Genomic DNA, 19,745 nt, shown 5'->3' with positions numbered 1-19,745 from the left:
AGGGAAATTCCCACGTGTCAAAAAAGACTACAGTGGTACCTCAGGTTACAGACGCTTCAGGTTACAGGCGCTTCAGGTTACAGGCTCCAGTAACCCAGAAATAGTACCTTGGGTTAAAAACCTTGCTTCAGGATGAAAATAGAAATCATGCAGCGGCAGCAGGAGGCCCCATTATCTAAAGTGGTGCTTCAGGTTAAGAACAGTTTCAGGTTAAGAACAGACCTCCAGAACGAATTAAGTTCTTAACCTGAGGTACCACTATATTTATGTATGCTACAACCGCGGCCCGTGTTTTGTTACCCCCAAAATGGAAAACGAGCGAGGTCCCAACCAAAGAAGAATGGCAACTTAAAAATTGATGGAATACACGCAACTTGCAGATTTGACATATAAGAATAAGAGAACAAGAAGAATGTATGTTTAAAGAAAACTGGAAAATGTTTACTGAATATATGGGTGAAAATTGTGTTCATTCAAAAATGTTGGTAGCAGTAAGATAAATTCAACAGTGAAAGCAAGTTTTAATGGATGTAACAATGGATTACTGAATGGTTTAGTTCATGTAAAATATGCAGGAATGTGTGGTATGCAAAATGAACCGCGGAAAGAGAAGGGAAGTCATGGATTTAAGGTTGTTTAAATGAATATTTTGAAAAACTATAGATAGATAGATGATAGATAGATAGATAGATAGATAGATATAGATAGATAGATGTAGTGCTCAGCCAGAGCATGTCATAGCCCTGGATAGCACAGGTCATGCTAAACCATGTTCTGGCATGGTATATCACGTCCAAACATATGGAAAAACCAGTGCATGGTGCCTTGCTTTCCCAGTATAGGATGATATGCATAGACTCATCCACCGGGAGACTGAATTTCTAGATGCCACTGGAGAAAAACTAAACTCTGAAGAACGATGCCAATGCCTCACCCTCACAAAATGTAATGAATAGAGATCTATTTACAGGGGAACTGTTCCTGGTAAACATGGAGACTTGATTCTAAAGTCTGGAGCAAATTTCAAGCCCTGCTTGCAGGCCGCTGTGTCAGAGGTGTTATCCTCCGAACATGGGTAGCAGAATGCTCGCAGCCTCCCTCTGCTATCCACCAGTCTTCTGAGTACATCTGGGATCGCTCAGTGGAATCACTTCAGCATGAAACGTGAAACGCAGGGAATAAAAAGTAAGGGGGGGGGACGATTTGAAGGCATACGTGCGTTCTGTACGGAATACTCGAGTGTTCTCCCTGTTGCGATGGTGCAGGCGGGGATTTGAGAGTAACGTCTGGCGATGCTAGAAGCATTCCAGAGGGAGGGATTGTGTAATGAGTTAGCAACAGCTCCTTGTCACAAAGCCCATGCTGATTCCAAAGCGAGCGGCAGAGGGGTGGGGGAAGTATGACGTGAGTGGTGGTGATGGAGACGAGCGCTGCTTGTTTTCATGTGAATATAATCCTGCTGCTTTGTGGAAGCAAAGAGGATTATTTCACACCACCAAGCCCAAATAGCGGCCTAAAAAAAGACAGCAGGGCATGTGTGTGTGTGTGTGCGCATGCATGCTTGGGAAGACACGTTAACTTATTACACAATCCTCCTCTGCCTCCCCACCTCAATCTTTCCCTCTATCTGGAGAGATAATATATAACTTGCTCAAGGGCTTTGGGAGGGAACAACTTAGAGCGGAGAAGCAACAGGAGAAGGATGTATTCAGGGCCGGCCCTGCTGTTGGGTAGAATGAGGAGGCTGCCTCAGAAGGCAAATGCTGGGGTGTGTGTGAGAGATAGCAGCATTCTTCCCTCAGGTGACAGTGGAAGACACAGTCCACCATCAGCTGTCAGGTTTCCTTGTGGTCCATTCCAACTCTAGGACTCTATTACCCTAGATTGCATTTACACACATTTGCGGGACTGTACTGCAACATTCGGGACTCGGGTGGCACTGTGAGTTAAACCACTGAGCCTAGGGCTTCCCGATCAGAAGTTTGGTGGTTCGAATCCCCGTGACGGGGTGAGCTCCTGTCGCTCGGTCCCTGCTCCTGCCAACCTAGCAGTTCGAAAGCATGTCAAAGTACAAGTAGATAAATAGGCACCGCTCCGACGGGTAGGTAAACGGCGTTTCCGTGAGCTGCTCTGGTTCGCCAGAAGCAGCTTAGTTATGCTGGCCACATGACCTGGAAGCTGTACGCCGGCTCCCTCGGCCAATAAAGCAAGATGAGCGCTGCAACCCCAGAGTCGGTCACGACTGGACCTAATGGTCAGGGGTCCCTTTACCTTTACCTGTTACTGCAACATTCAGGGACGCGGGTGGCGCTGTGGTTTAAACCTCAGAGTCTCATGGGTTTGCTGATCAGAAGATCAGTGGTTTGAATCCGCTTGACGGTGGTGAGTTCCCGTTGCTCTGTCCCAGCTTCTGCCAACCTGGCAGTTCAAAAGCACACCAGTGCAAGTAGATAAATAGGTACTGCTGCGGTGGGAAGGTAAACTGCATTTCCGTGCGCTCTGGTTTCCGTCACTGTGTCCCGTTGTGCCAGTAGTGGTTTAGTAGCAGTTTAGTCATGCGGGCTACATGACCTGGAAAGCTGCCTGTGGACAAACGCCAGCTCCCTTGGCCTGAAAGCGAAATGAGCACCGCAACCCCATAGTCTCCTTTGACTGGACTTAACCATCCAGGGGTACTTTACTGCAACATTCAGAGCAGTGCACATTTTAAAGGACGGCTGGGTGTCACTTTGCATATTGCTTCCTGAAAGTGCAAGTGATTTAAGTTCTCCAGACTCACAATGCCTATGATAGCAATTTCTTGCTCCAAATGTAACTGAGCTGTAGAAAAAGTCTCTACAAACTGAAGGCAAAGATGCTCTATGTGGCTTTGTTATCCATGAAAATGTTTCAAGGAAAACATTTTTAATGGAATCGCATTTCTCCCACATCCCCGGCCAGCCAGTGCCTTAGCCCATTTCCCCTGATCTGTGAGAAGTGGAGCTGAGTTTGATCTTTGACAACATTTCATTTTTGAGACTCAATGGGGGGCTGCAAGGGTGGGGATCGAGAGAGCCTGAACTGGGGTTCTCTTCTCCCTTTGCTACTGCTCAAGCGCTGAGCCCCTGAGTTTCTTTGCAAACATCCTTCTGTGTTTTCGTCCCCGCAAGCGTTCGGATTGGGCAGGGAGGGGGACGAGTGAAAGGTCTCAACAGACAGGCTCAGATATGATCCGTTTCCCGGGAGACGTCAGCAGTGTGTGTCTCCTGCGAATGCAAATAAAAGGAGTCTATAATGAAGAGAGAGAGAGGCTAGTGTTTTTTCCTCGCTGCCTTCCACCACCAGGATTTATTGTTCGAAGATAACAGGGCAAAATGAGTACTGTACTGGCCAGGCTCTTGCTCTGCAGTCTCTCTGGCAAATTGCTGGATTCGTCTCCTGACTACCGGATTGTTCTTTTCAGTCCACAAGGAGGGAGGAGGTGTTTGCAGTTAGAGCTTTGCAATGAAAACCAGCAATTTATTGCTAAAGAAAAGGGTGCCAGGCCTCAGTTCGGTTAGGAAACCTCGTGTTGCCAACTCCCCACCTCCCCCAAGTTTGTGAGTTGTGGTTTAATTTGCAAAAATGGGCAGGCTAAGTTTGCTCATCTCTCTGCTGCAAGTTATTTATTTCACTGGTTTCTGCAGGTCAAGCTGATGTTCAGGTGTGTGTGTGTGTGTGTGTGTGTGTGTGTGTGTGTGTGTGTTGTTGTTGTTGTTGTTGTTTTTTGCAGCTAGTCCTAGATGGAATTGCACTCCTGAAGGACCATTCCAGCTGTTTGGGAGTTCAGCTGGACCCAACATGCCCGGGGATGCCAGGGTGGTGGCAGGGCCTGAAGCACTTTTTACCAGCTTAGGCTGGCACACCGATACCTGATGCTACCACTTCTTCTTTTGCCCTGCTATAAGTTTTCTGGGAAGGTTTAGGGGTTGGTGGTATGGGGCTACCTTTGAAGGTGACCCAGAAACTACACTTAATCCAGAATGCGACAGCTAGACTGGTGAATGGGAGCGGCCGCCGAGACCATATAACACCAGTTCTGAAAGACCTACATTGGCTCCCAGTACGTTTCCAAGCACAATTCAAAGTTGGTGCTGCCCTTTAAAGCCCTAAATGGCCTCGGCCCAGTATACCTGAAGGAGCGTCTCCACCCCCATTGTTCAGCCTGAGGGCCAGCTCTGAGGGGCTTCTGGCGGTTCCTTCCCTGTGAGAAGTGAGGTTACAGGGAACCAGGCAGAGGGCCTTCTCGGTAGTGGCGCCTGCCCTGTGCAACGCCCTCCCATCAGATGTCAAGGAAATAAACAGCTATCTGACTTTTAGAAGACATCTGAAGTCAGTCCTGTTTAGGGAAGTTTTTAATGTTTGGTGTTTTATTGTGTTTTTAGTATTCTGCTGGGAGTTGCTCAGAGTGGCTGGGAAGACCCAGCCAGATGGGTGGGGTATAAATAATCAATGATAACAAATTATAATCATAATTGTTACTATTTTATTATTGCAGGGTTGGGACAGGCATAGCTATCTCCCGCAGAACTGGAGACTTGAGATGGGTAGAACTGTCCTAATACGTATCTTTCATCCCTTCCTGTTTTCAATTCCATGGTTTCTGGTGTCAATGCCACAGTCTACCGTGACCTGCAAGCCCACTCTGTTTCAATCTTAGCTGGCTCATGATGTCAACCCCTCTCGGATCGGTCCTTCTGAGTCTCCTCTCCCACTCCAGAGCCTCCCCGCTCATCTCACCTTGTTTCCCCTTCCGTAGGTGTTTGTGAAGGCCCACTTTGACTATGACCCAGCCTCTGACAACCTCATTCCATGTAAGGAAGCCGGGCTGAAGTTCATTGCCGGAGACCTCCTCCAGATCGTCAACCAAGATGACCCCAACTGGTGGCAGGTATGGACCTTGTGTCAAATAAATGAGCCATGGGCAGGATCAGGCCTGGGTGCATGTTCATGGGATTAGGCATGGGTGGCGTTCAGGGAGAGCTGTTTGCTGCCAAGAAATCAGTTTGTAGGGCGCTAGGCCAGAACTAGCCAGGGAAATCAGAGTGGCTCCATGCAAGACAGAATAGGACATCTGCACATTTAGGTGTCCTGGAAAGGAATGCAATTTCTAGGCAAAAAAAACAGAAGTCTGTATGAGGGGGTCTCCACCTCTACTTTACTGCGATTCTTTTATTAATACTGCAACTGCTAAAAATGTCAGAATGAAGAAAGTGGGTTGCGTGTCCTTGTGGGAGGGGGAAAGCTTTTTACGTGATCTCGGGTCCCGCAATTTATCTCCCTGCCCGGGTGCTCAGAACTAACCTTTGGTTGTTTCAGGCCTGCCACGTGGAAGGCGGCAGTGCTGGTCTGATCCCAAGCCAGCTGCTGGAGGAGAAACGCAAGGCCTTTGTGAAGCGAGACCTCGAAGTCACCCCCTCATCAGGTAAAAGGCACAGCCCCTCCCAGAGCCTCAGTTCTCAGAGTTCCCTGGGAAGAGAGACATAGATTGTGAAATGGTTTGAGGAGGGAAATGGGATTCTCCTAGCAACTCTCAGCACTTTAGACAGTCATGACTTCTTCCCCCAAGGCAGCCTTTCTCAACCTGTGGGTCCCCAGATGTTGTTGAACTACAACTCCCATCACCCCTAGCTAGCAAGGCCAGAGCTCAGGGATGATGGGAGTTGTAGTCCTACAATATCTGGGGACGCACAGGTTGAGAACCGCTGCCCCAAGGAATTCTGGGAGCTGCCGTTTGTCAAGGGCGCTGAGAATTCTTAGGAGACCCTCTGTTCCCCTCCCAGAGCTACAATTCTCAGAGTGGTTTAACAGCCAATCTGTCTTCCCGGGGAACTCGGGGAACTTGCTCTGAGTGGGGAATAACAGTGGTATCTTGGTTCTCGAACGGCTTAGTTGTAGAACAACTTGGAACCCGAATGCTGCAAACCCGGAAGAAAGTGTTCCAGTTTGCAAACTTCTTTTCGGAAGCTGAACATGCTCCAATTTGAGTGCCACACTTCCGATTTGAGGGCCACACTTTTTTTCTGAGTGCTACATTCAAGTCTGTCTGTTTTTGCCATTTATTTTAGGGGTTTTTTTTTAAAGTGTGGAACGGATTAATCCATTTTGCATTACTTTCTATGGGAAAGTGTGCCTTGGTTTTGGAACGCTTTGGTTTTGGAACGGACTTCCGGAACGGATTAAGTTTGAGAACCAAGGTGCCACTGTAAAGGGTCTTCTAATAACTGTTGACAATCTGCGGCTCCCAGAATTCCCTGGGGGAAGCGATGGCCATTTAAAGTGGCATTGTGGTGCTTTCAAGGTGCGTCGTGTGAATGTGCCCCTACTCCCACCTTCTTCCACACGTGCGATAGCTTTCTCTCTCCGCAGCTTTGCTTAGTGCCTCCTTTTCCCCCTCCTGGCAGGTGCCTTGTGTGGAAGCCTCAGCGGCAAGAAGAAGAAGAGGATGATGTATCTGACCACAAAAAATGCAGGCAAGGGATCTCAGTGTGCCTTCACATTTCTACATCGCCTGACCGCGCTTCCTCTGCATTAATGGCTGATGGCGATTTCTTTCCCTCCCTCTTCAGAGTTTGACCGGCACGAGCTGCTGATCTATGAGGAAGTGGCTCGCATGCCTCCGTTCCGCAGAAAAACCTTGGTGCTGATCGGGGCTCAGGGGGTCGGCCGGCGCAGTCTTAAGAACAAGCTCATCATGTCTGACCAGTCACAGTATGGAACCACCATCCCATGTGAGTCTTGCCGATTGCAGACGGGGTGTCAGGAATGAGCCAGCTCCCAGCGAAGGTTTGCAGCCAACTGCAGAAAGCAGCCAGGAACAGAGAGGCTTAGATGTTAGTCAAGGCAGGGGAGAGCCAACAGCTGCAGACTTCCGCTCTTCCTGACCTTGATGGGACGGCTGATAAGACAGTAGCTAAGAGCAGCCTAAGTCAAAGCTTGCAGGAAGCACAAATAGGCACGAATAGACTCAGCCTCTCAGACCAGGAAGAGGTTGGAGCTGACCCACTAAGTCCAAGGAGTCGGTGAATGGGAGGGTTGCTAGACAGGAAGCAAAACAAGAGGTGTAAGAGCCATAAGTTCAATATCTTCTGTCGTGGCCAGAAGCAGTCTTCAGAAGGGTCATCTTGAGTAATGATGCAGGAGCCGTCCGGAGCTCTCTGTTTGTTTTTGCAATAAATCCTCCTTTTTCATTACCTACACTTACTGTGTTATCAAGCTGGGAACCTGGACTCCTGACACGGGGGCACGGAGGGCATCTTAACATCCTGGCAGATCCTAGTCCTGTTGTTGCACTCTGCCCTCGGTCTGTGTGTGTATGCGAAGGAAAGTCCTGCATTGTGTGTTAGGAATGGATGAATCGGTCTACTTCCGGGTCCGTTTCACGTTCGCACACCTTGATTTATTTGTAAAATAATATTTGTGGTTGTGTGTGTGTGTGTGTGTGTACACACAAACATTGTTTATTTGGTTTTTCAGATTAAAGTTTTACAGCCACATATCCAACATACAACATAAAAACAAGATTCAAAAGAATCTCCTGGACTTCCCTCCTCCCCTTTGCGGTTCTTATTATTAATCATTTCCCCCTGCCATCTTTTGCAAATCCAAATCTTTTACCTCTCCATTGTGTCCAAAATTCACCATTAAACTACAAGTGATATTCCAATCCTACTAACGATTTTAACTGTTTACAATGGTTTTTAAGATAAATAATCAATTTCCCCCGTTCCTTATTAAAATTTTGGTCTTCCCGATTTCTGATTCTTCCGATCATTTTTGCCATTTCGGCATAATCCACCAACTTGATCTGCCGTTCTTCTCTGGTCGGGACTTTATTTAAAATCCCTGTTTGTGAAAAAAATATTCATATACTACTGTATCATGAAAATACATCACAGTGGTTTGCAACAATGGAGATATATAAAACTGTAAAGAGTTAACAAAAAGAGTTGAAAGCAAAAGCAATATAAAAGCAAACATTAGTGGACCCTTCTGGGGGGATGGACTCTTAATTTTCTGCAAAAATAGATATAGAAAAGTTTTCATCAGGCAAACATTTAAAAGTTGGCACAGAAAGTGCCCATCGAATCCCACTGCCACGATCTTTACTTAAAGTTGTGTCCCACTTTGTTTCCATCATGGAATCCAGATACTTGTTATCTTTTATTCCTTTATTTTTACATTTATATATTACCATTCTTCCTAGGATCTCAGGGTGGCATTTATGGTTCTCTCCCTCCTCGTTTTTATCCTCACGACAACCCTGTGAGGTGGGTTAGGCTGAGGGGCAGTGAACGGCCCAAGGTCGCCCAGCGAGCTTCCTGGCTGAGTGACGATTTGAACTCAGGTTTCCCAAGTCGTAGTTGAATACTTCAATGTGCACTTTTTAAAAAATCTATATGTGTCAGTCTGTAATTTTTCACAAAACGTATTTTCTCACAGAATGCGCAATTATAAACACACTTTCACTTGCGATATGCATTTTTAAATGCATTTTATCTGGGACTATGAAATGCATTTTGATACGTTTAGAGCCAAGAACTGCGTCACAAAATCTGACAAAATGCATACTGTAAGTTTCCATCCACACTTTAGTCTGGGTGGTGCAGATGAGGTCAGTCCCCACCGGAAGATCAAATTTCGAATTATTATTCTGTTGGGAGCTGCCCAGAGTGGCTAGAGAAACCCAGCCAGATGGGTGGGGTATAAATAATAATATCTGTGCTTCTGCAGATACTTCGCGGAGACCCAAGGAGCACGAGAAGACCGGGCAGGTGTACTGCTTTGTGACCAGGAGTGAGATGGAGGGAGACATCAAAGCAGGCCGCTACCTGGAACACGGCGAGTATGAAGGGAACCTCTATGGGACCAAGATTGACTCCATCCATGAAGTCGTAGAGTCAGGCAAGATGTGCATTCTGGATGTGAACCCCCAGGTACTGCTTCTTTTCTCACTCCAAGGGTTGGGACCGAGGGAGGAGTGGGGAGAGAGTCTTCCCTTGGTGGCCTGTGCCAGGAACCTTTCCTGGTTGCAATGCGAGGTCTTGGATTGCATAATTTATTCAGGTCACATAATTTGTAAGTACAGAATTGCAACTCGACTCTCATCTGTGTTGCAGTACTGGAAGTCAATCTCCCTTTCTTTCTTTCTTTCTTTCTTTCTTTCTTTCTTTCTTTCTTTCTTTCTTTCTTTCTTTCTTTCGTTTCTCTCTTTCTTTCCTCCTTTCTCTCTTTCTTTCCTCCTCCCTCCCTCTTTCTTTTTTCCTTCCTTCCTTCCTTCCTTCCCTCCTTCCTTCCTTCCTTCCTTCCTTCCTCTCTCCTCTCTCCTCTCCTCTCTCCTGTCTCTCTTTCTTCTTTCTTCTCTCTCTCTCTCTCTCTCTCTCTCTCTCTCTCCCTCTCCCCCCCCTCTCTCTCTCTCTCTCCTCTCTGTCTTTCTTTCTCTCTTTCTTTCCGCTTTCTTTCCTCTCTCTCTCGGATGTGTCAAAAGGCTGTGAAAGTTTTGAGGACAGCGGAGTTCGTCCCCTACGTGGTGTTCATTGAGGCACCGGATTTTGAAACCCTTCGAGCCATGAACAAGGCAGCGCTGGAGAACGGTGTGGCAACCAAGCAGCTTGCGGTGAGTCCCCTCAGCGCCCGCATGGCAGGCAAGCGGGCAGAAGCAGTGGCGAGGAAGAGGGGTAGCAGCAGCAGCTGGGGCTAGCGGCTGCAAGGAAGGAGGCCTCTGGAGGTGGCCTTGCCAAGCACACCTCCTGCACAGAACTTGGCCTGGGCAGGGAGCCAGTCCCTCCACAATAACCCCTAGCGTAACACAGAAGGGTTGTTAGAATCTAAGCTAAATACCATCATTTTGATATAAGGTGTGGTCCTCATAAATATATCAGCTATGTTAATGGAAGTGCTATTAATGAGAGACCTCCAGCCATCCACTTAGGGGGAGAGACTATGACATGGAAATCTTGCTGATGTATTCAATGGTCCAGTTATTTGACAGTGTTCCTGATCAATTTTCCTTTCTTCTCCTCCTTCTCCTTCTTCTTCTTCTTCTTCTTCTTCTTCTTCTTCTTCTTCTTCTTCTTCTTCTTCTTCTTCTGCTGTCTTTAATAATAATAATAATTCAATTTATATACCACCCTTTATCAAAAGATCACAGGGTTATGTAGCATATTATTATTATTGTTATTACTGTTGTTTTACAATAACCTCTCTATTCTTTATATTCTAATAAAACTTATTCAAAAAACCCACACAGAGCATAAAAACAAAAACATAATAATAGACAGCATAATAATAAAATAATCATAATAACAGCCTCCCGCTGCACAGCTTTAACAGGCCATAGATTATGCAATGGCCAAAGGGCTGGGTTAAGAGGAATGTTTCTGCCTGGCTCCTAAAGACATGTAATGATGGTACCAGGCGAGCCTCTCTGGGGAGAGCATTCCACAGATTGGGAGCCGCCACAGAGAAGGCCTGTTCTCTTGTTGCTACCTTTCAAACCTCTCTGGGATGGAGGGAGATAAGATAGCTATCTTCAAATATCTAAAGGACTCGTTGTCACATGGAAAATGGAGCAAGCTTTTTTTCTCATGATCTGGAGCAGGCACCCCCAACCTTCGGCCCTCCAGATGTTTTGGACTACAATTCCCATCATCCCTGACCACTGGTCCTGTTAGCTAGGGATTGTGGGAGTTGTAGGCCAAAACATCTGGAGGGCCGCTGGTTGGGGATGCCTGCTCTGGAGGGTAGGACCTGAACCAACGGCTTCAAGTTAGAAGAAAGGAGACTTTTTGGGTTACAGTGGACGCTCGGGTTGCGAACGTGATCTGTGCGGGATGCATGTTCGCAACCAGCAGCGTTTGCAACCCGCAGCTGCGCGTCTGCGCACACGCGGGTTGCGATCCGGCACTTCTGCGCATGCGCAAAGCGCGATTTAGCACTTCTGCACATGCATATCTGTCGGAACCCGGAAGTAAACCGTTCCGGTACTTCTGGGTTTCTGCGGTCCGTAACTCAAAAAAACGCAACCTGAAGCATCTGTAACCCGAGATATGACTGTATTGGGTTATTGTTTTTATTTTGAGGTTTTATATTTTGAGGTTTTATATACAGTGGTACCTTGGGTTACATATGCTTCAGGTTACAGACGCTTCAGGCTGCAGACTCCGCTAACCCAGAAATAGTACCTTGGGTTAAGAACTTAGCTTCAGGATGAGAACAGAAATTGTGCTCTGGCGGCGCGGCGGCAGCTGGAGGCCTCATTAGCTAAAGTACTGCTTCAGGTTAAGAACAGTTTCAGGTTAAGAACGGACCTCCGGAACGAATTAAGTACTTAACCCGAGGTACCACTGTATTGAGTTTGTTCTTTGAACCGCCCTGAGACCTCCGGGTATAAATTCAATTAATAATACTACTACTGCTAATAATAATTTGCATGTCCTGCCAGGATGCCGACCTGAAGCGGACGGTTGATGAGAGCTGCCGGATCCAGCGCGGCTACGGTCACTACTTTGACCTCTGCTTGGTCAACGACAACATGGAGCAGACATTCCAGCAGCTGCAGGAAGCCTTGGAGAAGTTGCACAGCGAACCGCAATGGGTCCCCGTCAGCTGGGTCTACTAGAGGGACGCCCTACCTCTCCTCCTCCTCCTCCTCCTCCCCACAGCCTCAAGAGTGTCGGCTTTGTCCTCCTCACTTGGCCAAGAATCCCAGATCTCTTAACCTGCAGCACCCAGCACATGCCCCCCCTTGACGTCTTTCTCCTTTTCCCAACCACCGGGCACTACCTGAATAGCCCAGGCAAATCAGTTGGCTTTATTAGATCCGAAAAGCAAAGGTGCTTCCTTGACGGTCCGGCCCCAGATCACCTCCAACCAGCCAAGAACTCTGCCACAGATGTGGGGGGGGGGCTGCTGTCCCCCACCCTCTCCTACCATTGCTGGCAACGCAGGAAGAATTCATCTCATGGCGGACGTGGGGGTTGGTCAGAGGGGTCGAGCCAGGCTACCAGTTACCCACAATGCCTTGCCCCGTCGGCTCCACCCAATTGTGTCCGGCTCCTCTGATTGGGTCAGGCGGAAGAGGGATGGGCGGGAACACAACGCCTCTCCAGTCACAGCTAACTCACTGCCAAAATCACTGCTTTGTCGATGGACCACAATCTCAATATTGCCAAAAGAACTGGTAGCCTGGGGTGTTGCCCCTTCCCGCCCCCCTTGCCCCCACCGAACATACCACACTGAGTAGATTGGAGGAGGGAAGGCGCGAATGCCTTGCCAACCTTGGTCAGCATGAGATTTTGCGGGGTGTTGGGAAAATGGCAGAGGGACGCCTGAAAGGTTTGTAAGCGAGGCATGGAAGAATGTGATGCAAGATAGCCTAGTGGTGGGGACATTGCACTTGGACTTGTTCCCCTGGGCCGTGGCGGCCGGCGGCTGAACGAGATCCTCCGGCCTCAGTTTAGCTGTCTGTAAAATGGGGCTATTTAATATGGTTTGTTTTTGTTTTACGCTGTTTGCAGAGGCGGGCTCCTTCGCCGCAAATATCCCCAAAGAGCTGTTGGGCGCATAGTGTCTGGTACAACCTGGGTCTCCCTCGGCCTCCCCATAGACCCAAAGACCTCTCTCCCTGCCCCAAGCTCTTTCAACTCTCCTAGGCAACACTGGCCAAGGTGGGCTTATGGTTCAACTCTGCAAAAGGCAGCGTCGTCGTACCAGCTAGGAAGTCGTTCTTCTCCAGCCTCCGGGAAGCTGACCCGCTAGTAGGAAAGCAGCGTAGGGAGGCTGCGAGGGAAACCCAGGGCTGGCATCAGGCATTGCTGGGCACCTGCCAAGGCCCACACCTTTGCAAGGGGGGCACCACTACCTCCCTGCTCCTCAGCTGACTTCTTGCCTCCAAGCATGTAAACATTAAGAGCATAGAGTTGTAGCATGCTGCTCCACCTGACGTATGTTCTCCCTGTAGGTGGATGCATGGATCTAGCCCAGGGGAGAGTGGGCACCTTAGAGGGAGACCCATTGTCCAAGGTGCCCCACCCCTTGCAAACAAACCCCTAAAAGCACCACCAGAGAAAGCAATAGCAATTACAGTCATCTGTGATCCTAATCCTTGCTGTTCCTGCCCACAGCTCTCTTTGTCCCTTTTTACAACATCAAAACGCAAAACAGATGATCAGGCGTTTAAAATCCGTAGGGCAGAAATGCGGGCTGCTTCTCGTCTGCGCCTACGTGAGGCCCACTCCCCTCGCGGATTCCGCTTCCCGGATTTTCCGTTACCTGCAGTTGCTTCCCTCGAGTTCCAGGGTTCTCCTTTTCTCCTGCCAAGGACCAACAATCACTACCTCACAACTCTATGGCAGCTGTTAACTGGTGGGACTACCCGCTGCAGGGCAAGGGCAGAACCTTGGACTTGGGGAGTTTTTTTATCGCCAGGTAAAGAAAAGAAGCTTCTCTGCAGTGCTTCTCCCACATGCCAATTTCTTTCTCCCCCCACCTTAAAAAAAACAAAACCCGATTTCCTCCCACCCATCACCCACCTCTGAGATGATGCTGAGTCCATGGGGAGCTGGTCAGCAGGGCAACATGGGGCAGAGCCCAACCAGTATATTTGCCACTGTATCTTTGCGAAAGAGGAGGATAGAGAGAAACCCAGAACAAAACGACCCCATCTCAGGCAGACCCACACTTATGCATCGGGTCCAGCGGTTATCAGGCTACACAGCCAGTGTGGTGTAGTGGTTAAGAGTGGTAGTCTCGTAATCTGGGGAACCGGGTTCGCGTCCCCGCTCCTCCACATGCAGCTGCTGGGTGACCTTGGGCCAGTCACACTTCTCTGAAGTCTCTCAGCCCCACTCACCTCACAGAGTGTTTGTTGTGAGGGAGGAAGGGAAAGGAGAATGTTAGCCGCTTTGAGACTCCTTCGGGTAGTGATAAAGCGGGATATCAAATCCAAACTCTTCTTTCATGGGGTCAGGAGAGGGAGGAGGTTACAGAGCTGGGATATTTTCCTTTATAAGTCAGGAGAGAGGATAGCTGAGTAACTGCCCCAACTCTCCCCCCCCCCCCCACTGTATTATGAACATTCCTCCTAATTCGTTCACAGAAAGTTTGTGGGGGAAATGTAGACACTGTTGGTTATTTATGGAGCGTTTTTTTGTTTGTTTGTGGAAAGGTTAGGCCATGTTTCTCATGCATTTCCCCATCCTGGTTGCAAGAAGTCCAGTTTTGGGGAGAGGGAAGGGGCAGTGGGTTTGTTGTGCATGAACACAAATCAACTGTAAGAGTGTGCTACCTGAATTTGCCAGGGGCAGCCTGGTAGCGCCTGAAGTCCCTGGCCAGGTTTCCTGTTTCTTGCAACACCCAGGGTTAATTTGAAAAGAAAAAAATAGCAATAACTCCACCTGCTGGTGATCAAGTGTGTGCTTTCCCAGTAACTATAAAACCCACTTGCTCACGGACAAAACTGCATGGAGAAGGCAGTGCATTGATACTGTTGGGGAAAATATTGGGATTCAGTACCCAAGACCCTGGACAGCCAGTAAGACGCAGAGTCCAATTGTCCGTCAAACAGAACATTTATTTATTAAATCACCGCAGTGCATTCTGGCTTACTCTCACCGTGCTGATGGGGCAAGCGAGACCCTGAGAGCTGAAACACACTGCTATTTCTACCAAACATATATTAAGATGTAATTCAGACATGGCGAGAGTCAGGATTTTCCACTCCACAATAGCAAGGCTGCGAAACAGGATCTTCTGATCTTCATTGTCCCCTCATTGTTTGCTCAACAACCTTCCTTGGGAGATAAGCAGGTCTGGAGATAAGGGCTGTTATCGGTTTATGCAGACCTCACATTCCACCCAGCCCAGAGTTGCAGGCGCCTCCTTGCTCACAAACACGTTTCTGATTCTTACATCTGTTGATAACTTCAGATTTTCAATTCTCACCCACCCACTGCCCGGCAATACTCTGTGAGTGGTTGCTGTTGATGTGGTGGGAACTGTCAGGAGCTTGTCCTACTCTTGAGTAGGACCCTGGCAGAGACACATGCCCGACTGGCATGTTCCCTCCCTCCTGGTCGATCGGGAGCTTCAAAAGCTTTCTTCTGCCCAAACATGACAGCGACTGATGCCAACAGACATTGGCACACTTAGGGATCCGCAGTCTTCGCAGCTTGCGTAACAGACCTCAGCAACTCAGCATTTTGGCTAATCTACTTAATTTACATATAAATACACATGGATAACTGCAACATGGCTCCTTCTCTCTCGCTGGCATCAGACAGCAAAGAGAAAAAAAACAAAGGACAATAGTCCCACTTCACGGAACACAGTAACACAAACATCCTGTCTCTGTCACTTCCCACTCTGTGGAGTCAAAACGTACACCATCATGTGATAGACAAAAATCCCATGACTGCAATCATGGAGCAGGAATTCTAACAGGGACCACTTCTTCTGCTCCATAAATATAAGGAGGGGACGATGCAGAAAGCTGCTGCAGACTGCACACCCAGTAACCTCCCCCCCAGTAGGGGTCTAGATAAATTGAAATGGAGAAGTTGTGGAACAAGGAGGCAAAGCAACCCCGCCCCCAGAACAATAAAAGGGGGGTTTCAGAATAAACCTGCTCATCCCCAGGAGGAGAAAAAGCACAACTCTCTGGCTTTGGAATATTGGTAGGCGTCTCCTTCGAAACTGCCATCATATAATCATAGGAATGAGGAAGCCGTGGTTCTCTGGATGTTGTCAAAACCCAATTCCCATTGGTTCTGGCCACCATGACCAATGCTGAGCAGTGATGGGAGCTGAAACCCACCAATATCTGGGAATGCCAAGCCTTCCCCCTTCCCTCCTTGGATCCCGAACGCCTTGCGAGTCAAACGTTTTGGCTCCCGAACGCCGCTAACCTGGAAGTGAGTGTTCCAGTTGGCGAACGTCCTTTGGAACTCGAACGTCTGACGCGGCTTCTGGTTGGCTGCAGGAGCTTCCTGCAGCCAATCTGAAGCCATGCCTTGGTTTTGGAAGTGGAATGGGCTTCCGGAATGGACTCCGTTCGGCTTCCGAGGTACCACTGTACTTGCTTATCCAGAAGGAAGGGAGCCTTGTTGAATGTGGAAGGACTTACTTCTCAGTAGACATATTAAGGATTGTGCTGCGGCGTGGATGCAAATCTGGCAAGATAAAATCAGTGCTGGATTACCAAACGGGCATCGTAGGCACCGGCCCATTCCTTTTAGGGACAACGGATCAAAATAATATTGATTTGATCTTGAAAGAAAATTACGATCAAACTTTCTTAGTTCCGTGTCATCCCTCTAAAATCAGAAACGTGTTAGGAGATAATTTGTGAGGGGGACCCTGAGATTTCAATTCCCTAGAGGCCTCCACAGGGTTTAATCCGGCACGGGCTAAAATCCTCATTTGAATTTGCCTTATGGCAATGCCTTCTCTCCAGAAACAGTGGGAATGGTTTGATCTGCGGCCCTTACCTTCTTGCCACCCTCCCAAGAACCACGCCTTATTTATTAGCTTCTCAAATAACCACTCTTTGGGATCTTAACTCTCTTGTGATCAGTGGCTTCCAAATCTTTCTCATGTGCTTTTGATATCCCACAAAATGTATGCGTGCATGAGTTTTTAATTTTGTACAGATAGCTAAAATAGAGGAGAGATTTATGTACCTTTATTTGGGGCGGGGAAAACATGTATATTTAAAGAGGGAAAAATCTATATAAATTGGTAGCAGTTACGGGTGCGCAAAGAGAAAACGAGTATTATTAACTGTAGCACCCTGGCTAGAAATGGCCAAAAGGACATGCCTGATGTTATAGCAAATCAGGTGTTAAAAATCAAAGCAGATTTTTTTTTTTGGGGGGGGGCAGTAATTTAAAAGCAGTTATGCTGTTGTTTACATGGATTAAGTCACAGAGCGGGTGTGTGGGTGTGTGGGTGTGTCTTTTCCTCTGAGGCCCAGCTGACACACACACGTAGCTACGTAGTGGTCACTCAGAATCCAGACGTGGGTTTTCTAGAGGTTGTCTGGCAGAAACTTGCCAATTATTACACTTCCTTGTGGCTGCAGTGGCGTAGCGGAATTGCTGGATTTACAGTGGGGCCAAGGCACCCACTGAACTTAGTGGGACTTAATTCAAAGTAGATACATGCAGGGGTTGAGCTGTTGGTGACATTAATTGCGCGCATTCCCACCAATGACTCCTAGGTTCGTTCTTAATGGGGTTTTGCTTATATTCGCATTTCTGCTCAGAATCATTTAAATTTTTAATTTTTTTACTGCAAATGCTCCTGCGGTTTTGTCCTGTCACCCACTTCTCATGGTTTGGATCTTTGTACCTGCCCATCTCTCCGTAGTACTTCTGTGCCTCTATTCCCTTTTTCTTTCTTTTACACGTGTCTCTTAGCTGGGAGAAAGATAAAGCCAGGGACTTGCATCTAAATGAGGCCACAAATACCATTTTAAAGCTTTGGGCTTAGTGGGGATGGGGCACCTTTGGGGTTCAGGCAGTGAAATGTCTTGGACAAGCACCGACCCTGTTTTATTCCTTTTTGGCCACATTCGCACCATACTTTTAAAGCACTTGTTGCGACGTTAAACAGTCATGGCTTTCCCCAGAGAATCCTGGGAACTGTAGTTTATCAAGAGTGGTTAGAAGACTCCCTCAGCTACAGTTCCCAGAATTCTCTGGGAAGAGGGATGGACTCTTAAACCACTCTGGGAAGGGAACCGGGGTTCTCCTATCAATTCTCAGTGTCCTTGACAAATGTCAGTTCCTAGAATTCCACAGGGGAAGCCACGACTATTTAAAGTGGAATCCTAGTGCTTTTAAATGTATGACATGAATGTGTCCTTGGCCTCCTCCATCTCTTTTTTAAACCTTTCCCCTGTTTCCAGTTGGGCTGACATTCCCCCTAACTCATTCTCTCCATCTATCTCTGGTTTAAAAATAATAACTGCGGGTTTTGCCTGGGGCTCCACTCACATGTCTTGCTTCCAGTATTATATCAACGACTACAAGGGCTAAAAATGTTATTAAAGTGGAACTTTAGGCATAAAGAACACCACATGCTTAAAATGCACGATGAAATCGCAAGAAGTGGAAAGTCTGGAGAACAGCCCCACTTCACGGACCTGGCAGCATATAGTGGCTTTCTTTCCCCTTATTTATTTTTACAAACTGTTTATACTGTGCAACAGAGTCTCATACTGGAAATGTCACATTCTTAATTTCTCTCTTTCTCCCTCTCTTTTGGAAAGGGGTGCACTCTGCTGTCATGTATTTTTACCGTTACCTTTACTTTAAAGAAGATGAACAGTTCAGTATCTTGTCTATTGTGTGTGTGTGATAGAAAAGTCGTCTCTCTTGAGAGTGTCGTGTTATTTTCAGTAGCGCCACATTTTAGATGGTGTTTTTGTCCTGGATGTTTCGAAAGCTCGGTAGGTTCTCTTCTAACTTTCCTGTTGTCATTGCTATAGGGTGGGGGAGAGAAGCATTGTACACGTTTTCCTGTTCTGAATTTTTATTATGGTTATTATCTATTTATTTATTTATAAAGAACTATAAGAACGACACTTTCCGATTAAGAGAGTTCGGATTTTTCCCTTGCAGTTGCTGCAGGCAAACTCAAGAGAGTGCTGTGGCCAGAACAATACCTAGGTACAAACGGGACCAAAACAGAGGTTTAGATTCCAATACAGTGGAACCTCGGTTTTTGAACATAATCCATTCCAGAAGACCGTTCGACTTCCAAAACATTTGAAAATTGAAAGAGGAAGCCTCAATTCAATAGGGAAACTCAAAACGGAAGCCGCTTCTGATATTCTGGTTCGAAAACCGGAGCATTTACTTCTGGGTTTTCATCGTTCAGGAGCTGGAACGTCCAAAAACGGAGCCGTTCGAGAACCGAGGTTTGACTGTACCTATTTTATTTTACTTTATTTTATTTCAAAGCATTTCTACAGCTCTCGCTTGCAAAAGCAAACAAGCCTCAAAGCAGTTAACGAACAGATAAAAACAAGAAAACCAGGGGAAAAATACGACACTTTAAAAGATACAAAACATTAAAATGCTAAAGCAGATGAAACTTCACGTCACCTATGAGCTATGGCAGCTACCCTGCCACCCTAGTTTTGGTGTTAGTGTTCAAGTTATTGCTGTGCTGCGAACCCCTTGGTTTTGTTTTTTTAGCAGGTCACCAAGGAGAACTTTGAAGGAAAGCTTCACATCTGAGGTGGCCAGGGGGTTGTAGCTCTTACTCTCCTGTCGCACTCCTGAGGAGATGAGCGCCGCAACCCCAGAGTCGTTTGCGACTGGACTTAACTGTCAGGGGTCCTTTAAACATCGCAATATATCAATATGATATCTGAAATAAGGATGGCTTTGTGTTGCATTGGCTGGCTTCACAGTTTTCCCCACATTGTGATTTTTGCACAGTGCACACACATACACACCATGATTTGTGATATATCGCCAGGTCAAAAATTATGACACTGATATGACGATATGGACTGGTTTTGGACTATAGAGTGTTACCTTGGTTCCCGAACTTCATTCGTTCCAGGAGTCCATTCGACTCCTGAAAACGTTCGAAAACCAAGGCGCGGCTTCCGATTGGCTGCAGGAGCTTCCTGCACTCAAGCGGAAGCCGTGTCGGTCAGACGTGAAGCATCATCATGACACGTTTCTTCCTGGAATGACAGTGTTTCACCACCT

The 19,745-nt window shown here is 47.3% G+C and overlaps 1 protein-coding gene across 4 annotated transcripts in view; it reads left to right on the top strand.

Moving 5' to 3' along the window:
* The window catches only part of MPP2 (MAGUK p55 scaffold protein 2), a 75,082-nt gene extending 56,732 nt beyond the window's left edge, over positions 1–18,350 (top strand). For all 4 annotated transcript variants that reach the window (XM_077917378.1, XM_077917376.1, XM_077917377.1 and 1 more), the window contains 7 exons: positions 4,778–4,909; positions 5,338–5,443; positions 6,423–6,491; positions 6,588–6,749; positions 8,752–8,954; positions 9,506–9,634; positions 11,462–18,350. In XM_077917378.1, the coding sequence (XP_077773504.1) occupies positions 4,778–4,909; positions 5,338–5,443; positions 6,423–6,491; positions 6,588–6,749; positions 8,752–8,954; positions 9,506–9,634; positions 11,462–11,638 (978 nt within the window). In that variant the 3' untranslated portion in view covers positions 11,639–18,350. The remainder of the gene's footprint in view (positions 1–4,777; positions 4,910–5,337; positions 5,444–6,422; positions 6,492–6,587; positions 6,750–8,751; positions 8,955–9,505; positions 9,635–11,461) is intronic.
* Positions 18,351–19,745: the final 1,395 nt, after the last annotated feature.

Source organism: Podarcis muralis, chromosome 13 (genome assembly GCF_964188315.1).
Source record: "Podarcis muralis chromosome 13, rPodMur119.hap1.1, whole genome shotgun sequence".
Classification (NCBI taxonomy): domain Eukaryota; kingdom Metazoa; phylum Chordata; class Lepidosauria; order Squamata; family Lacertidae; genus Podarcis; species Podarcis muralis.
Note: the sequence above shows the minus strand (reverse complement) of the source record. Positions and strands in the feature narration are given on the sequence as shown.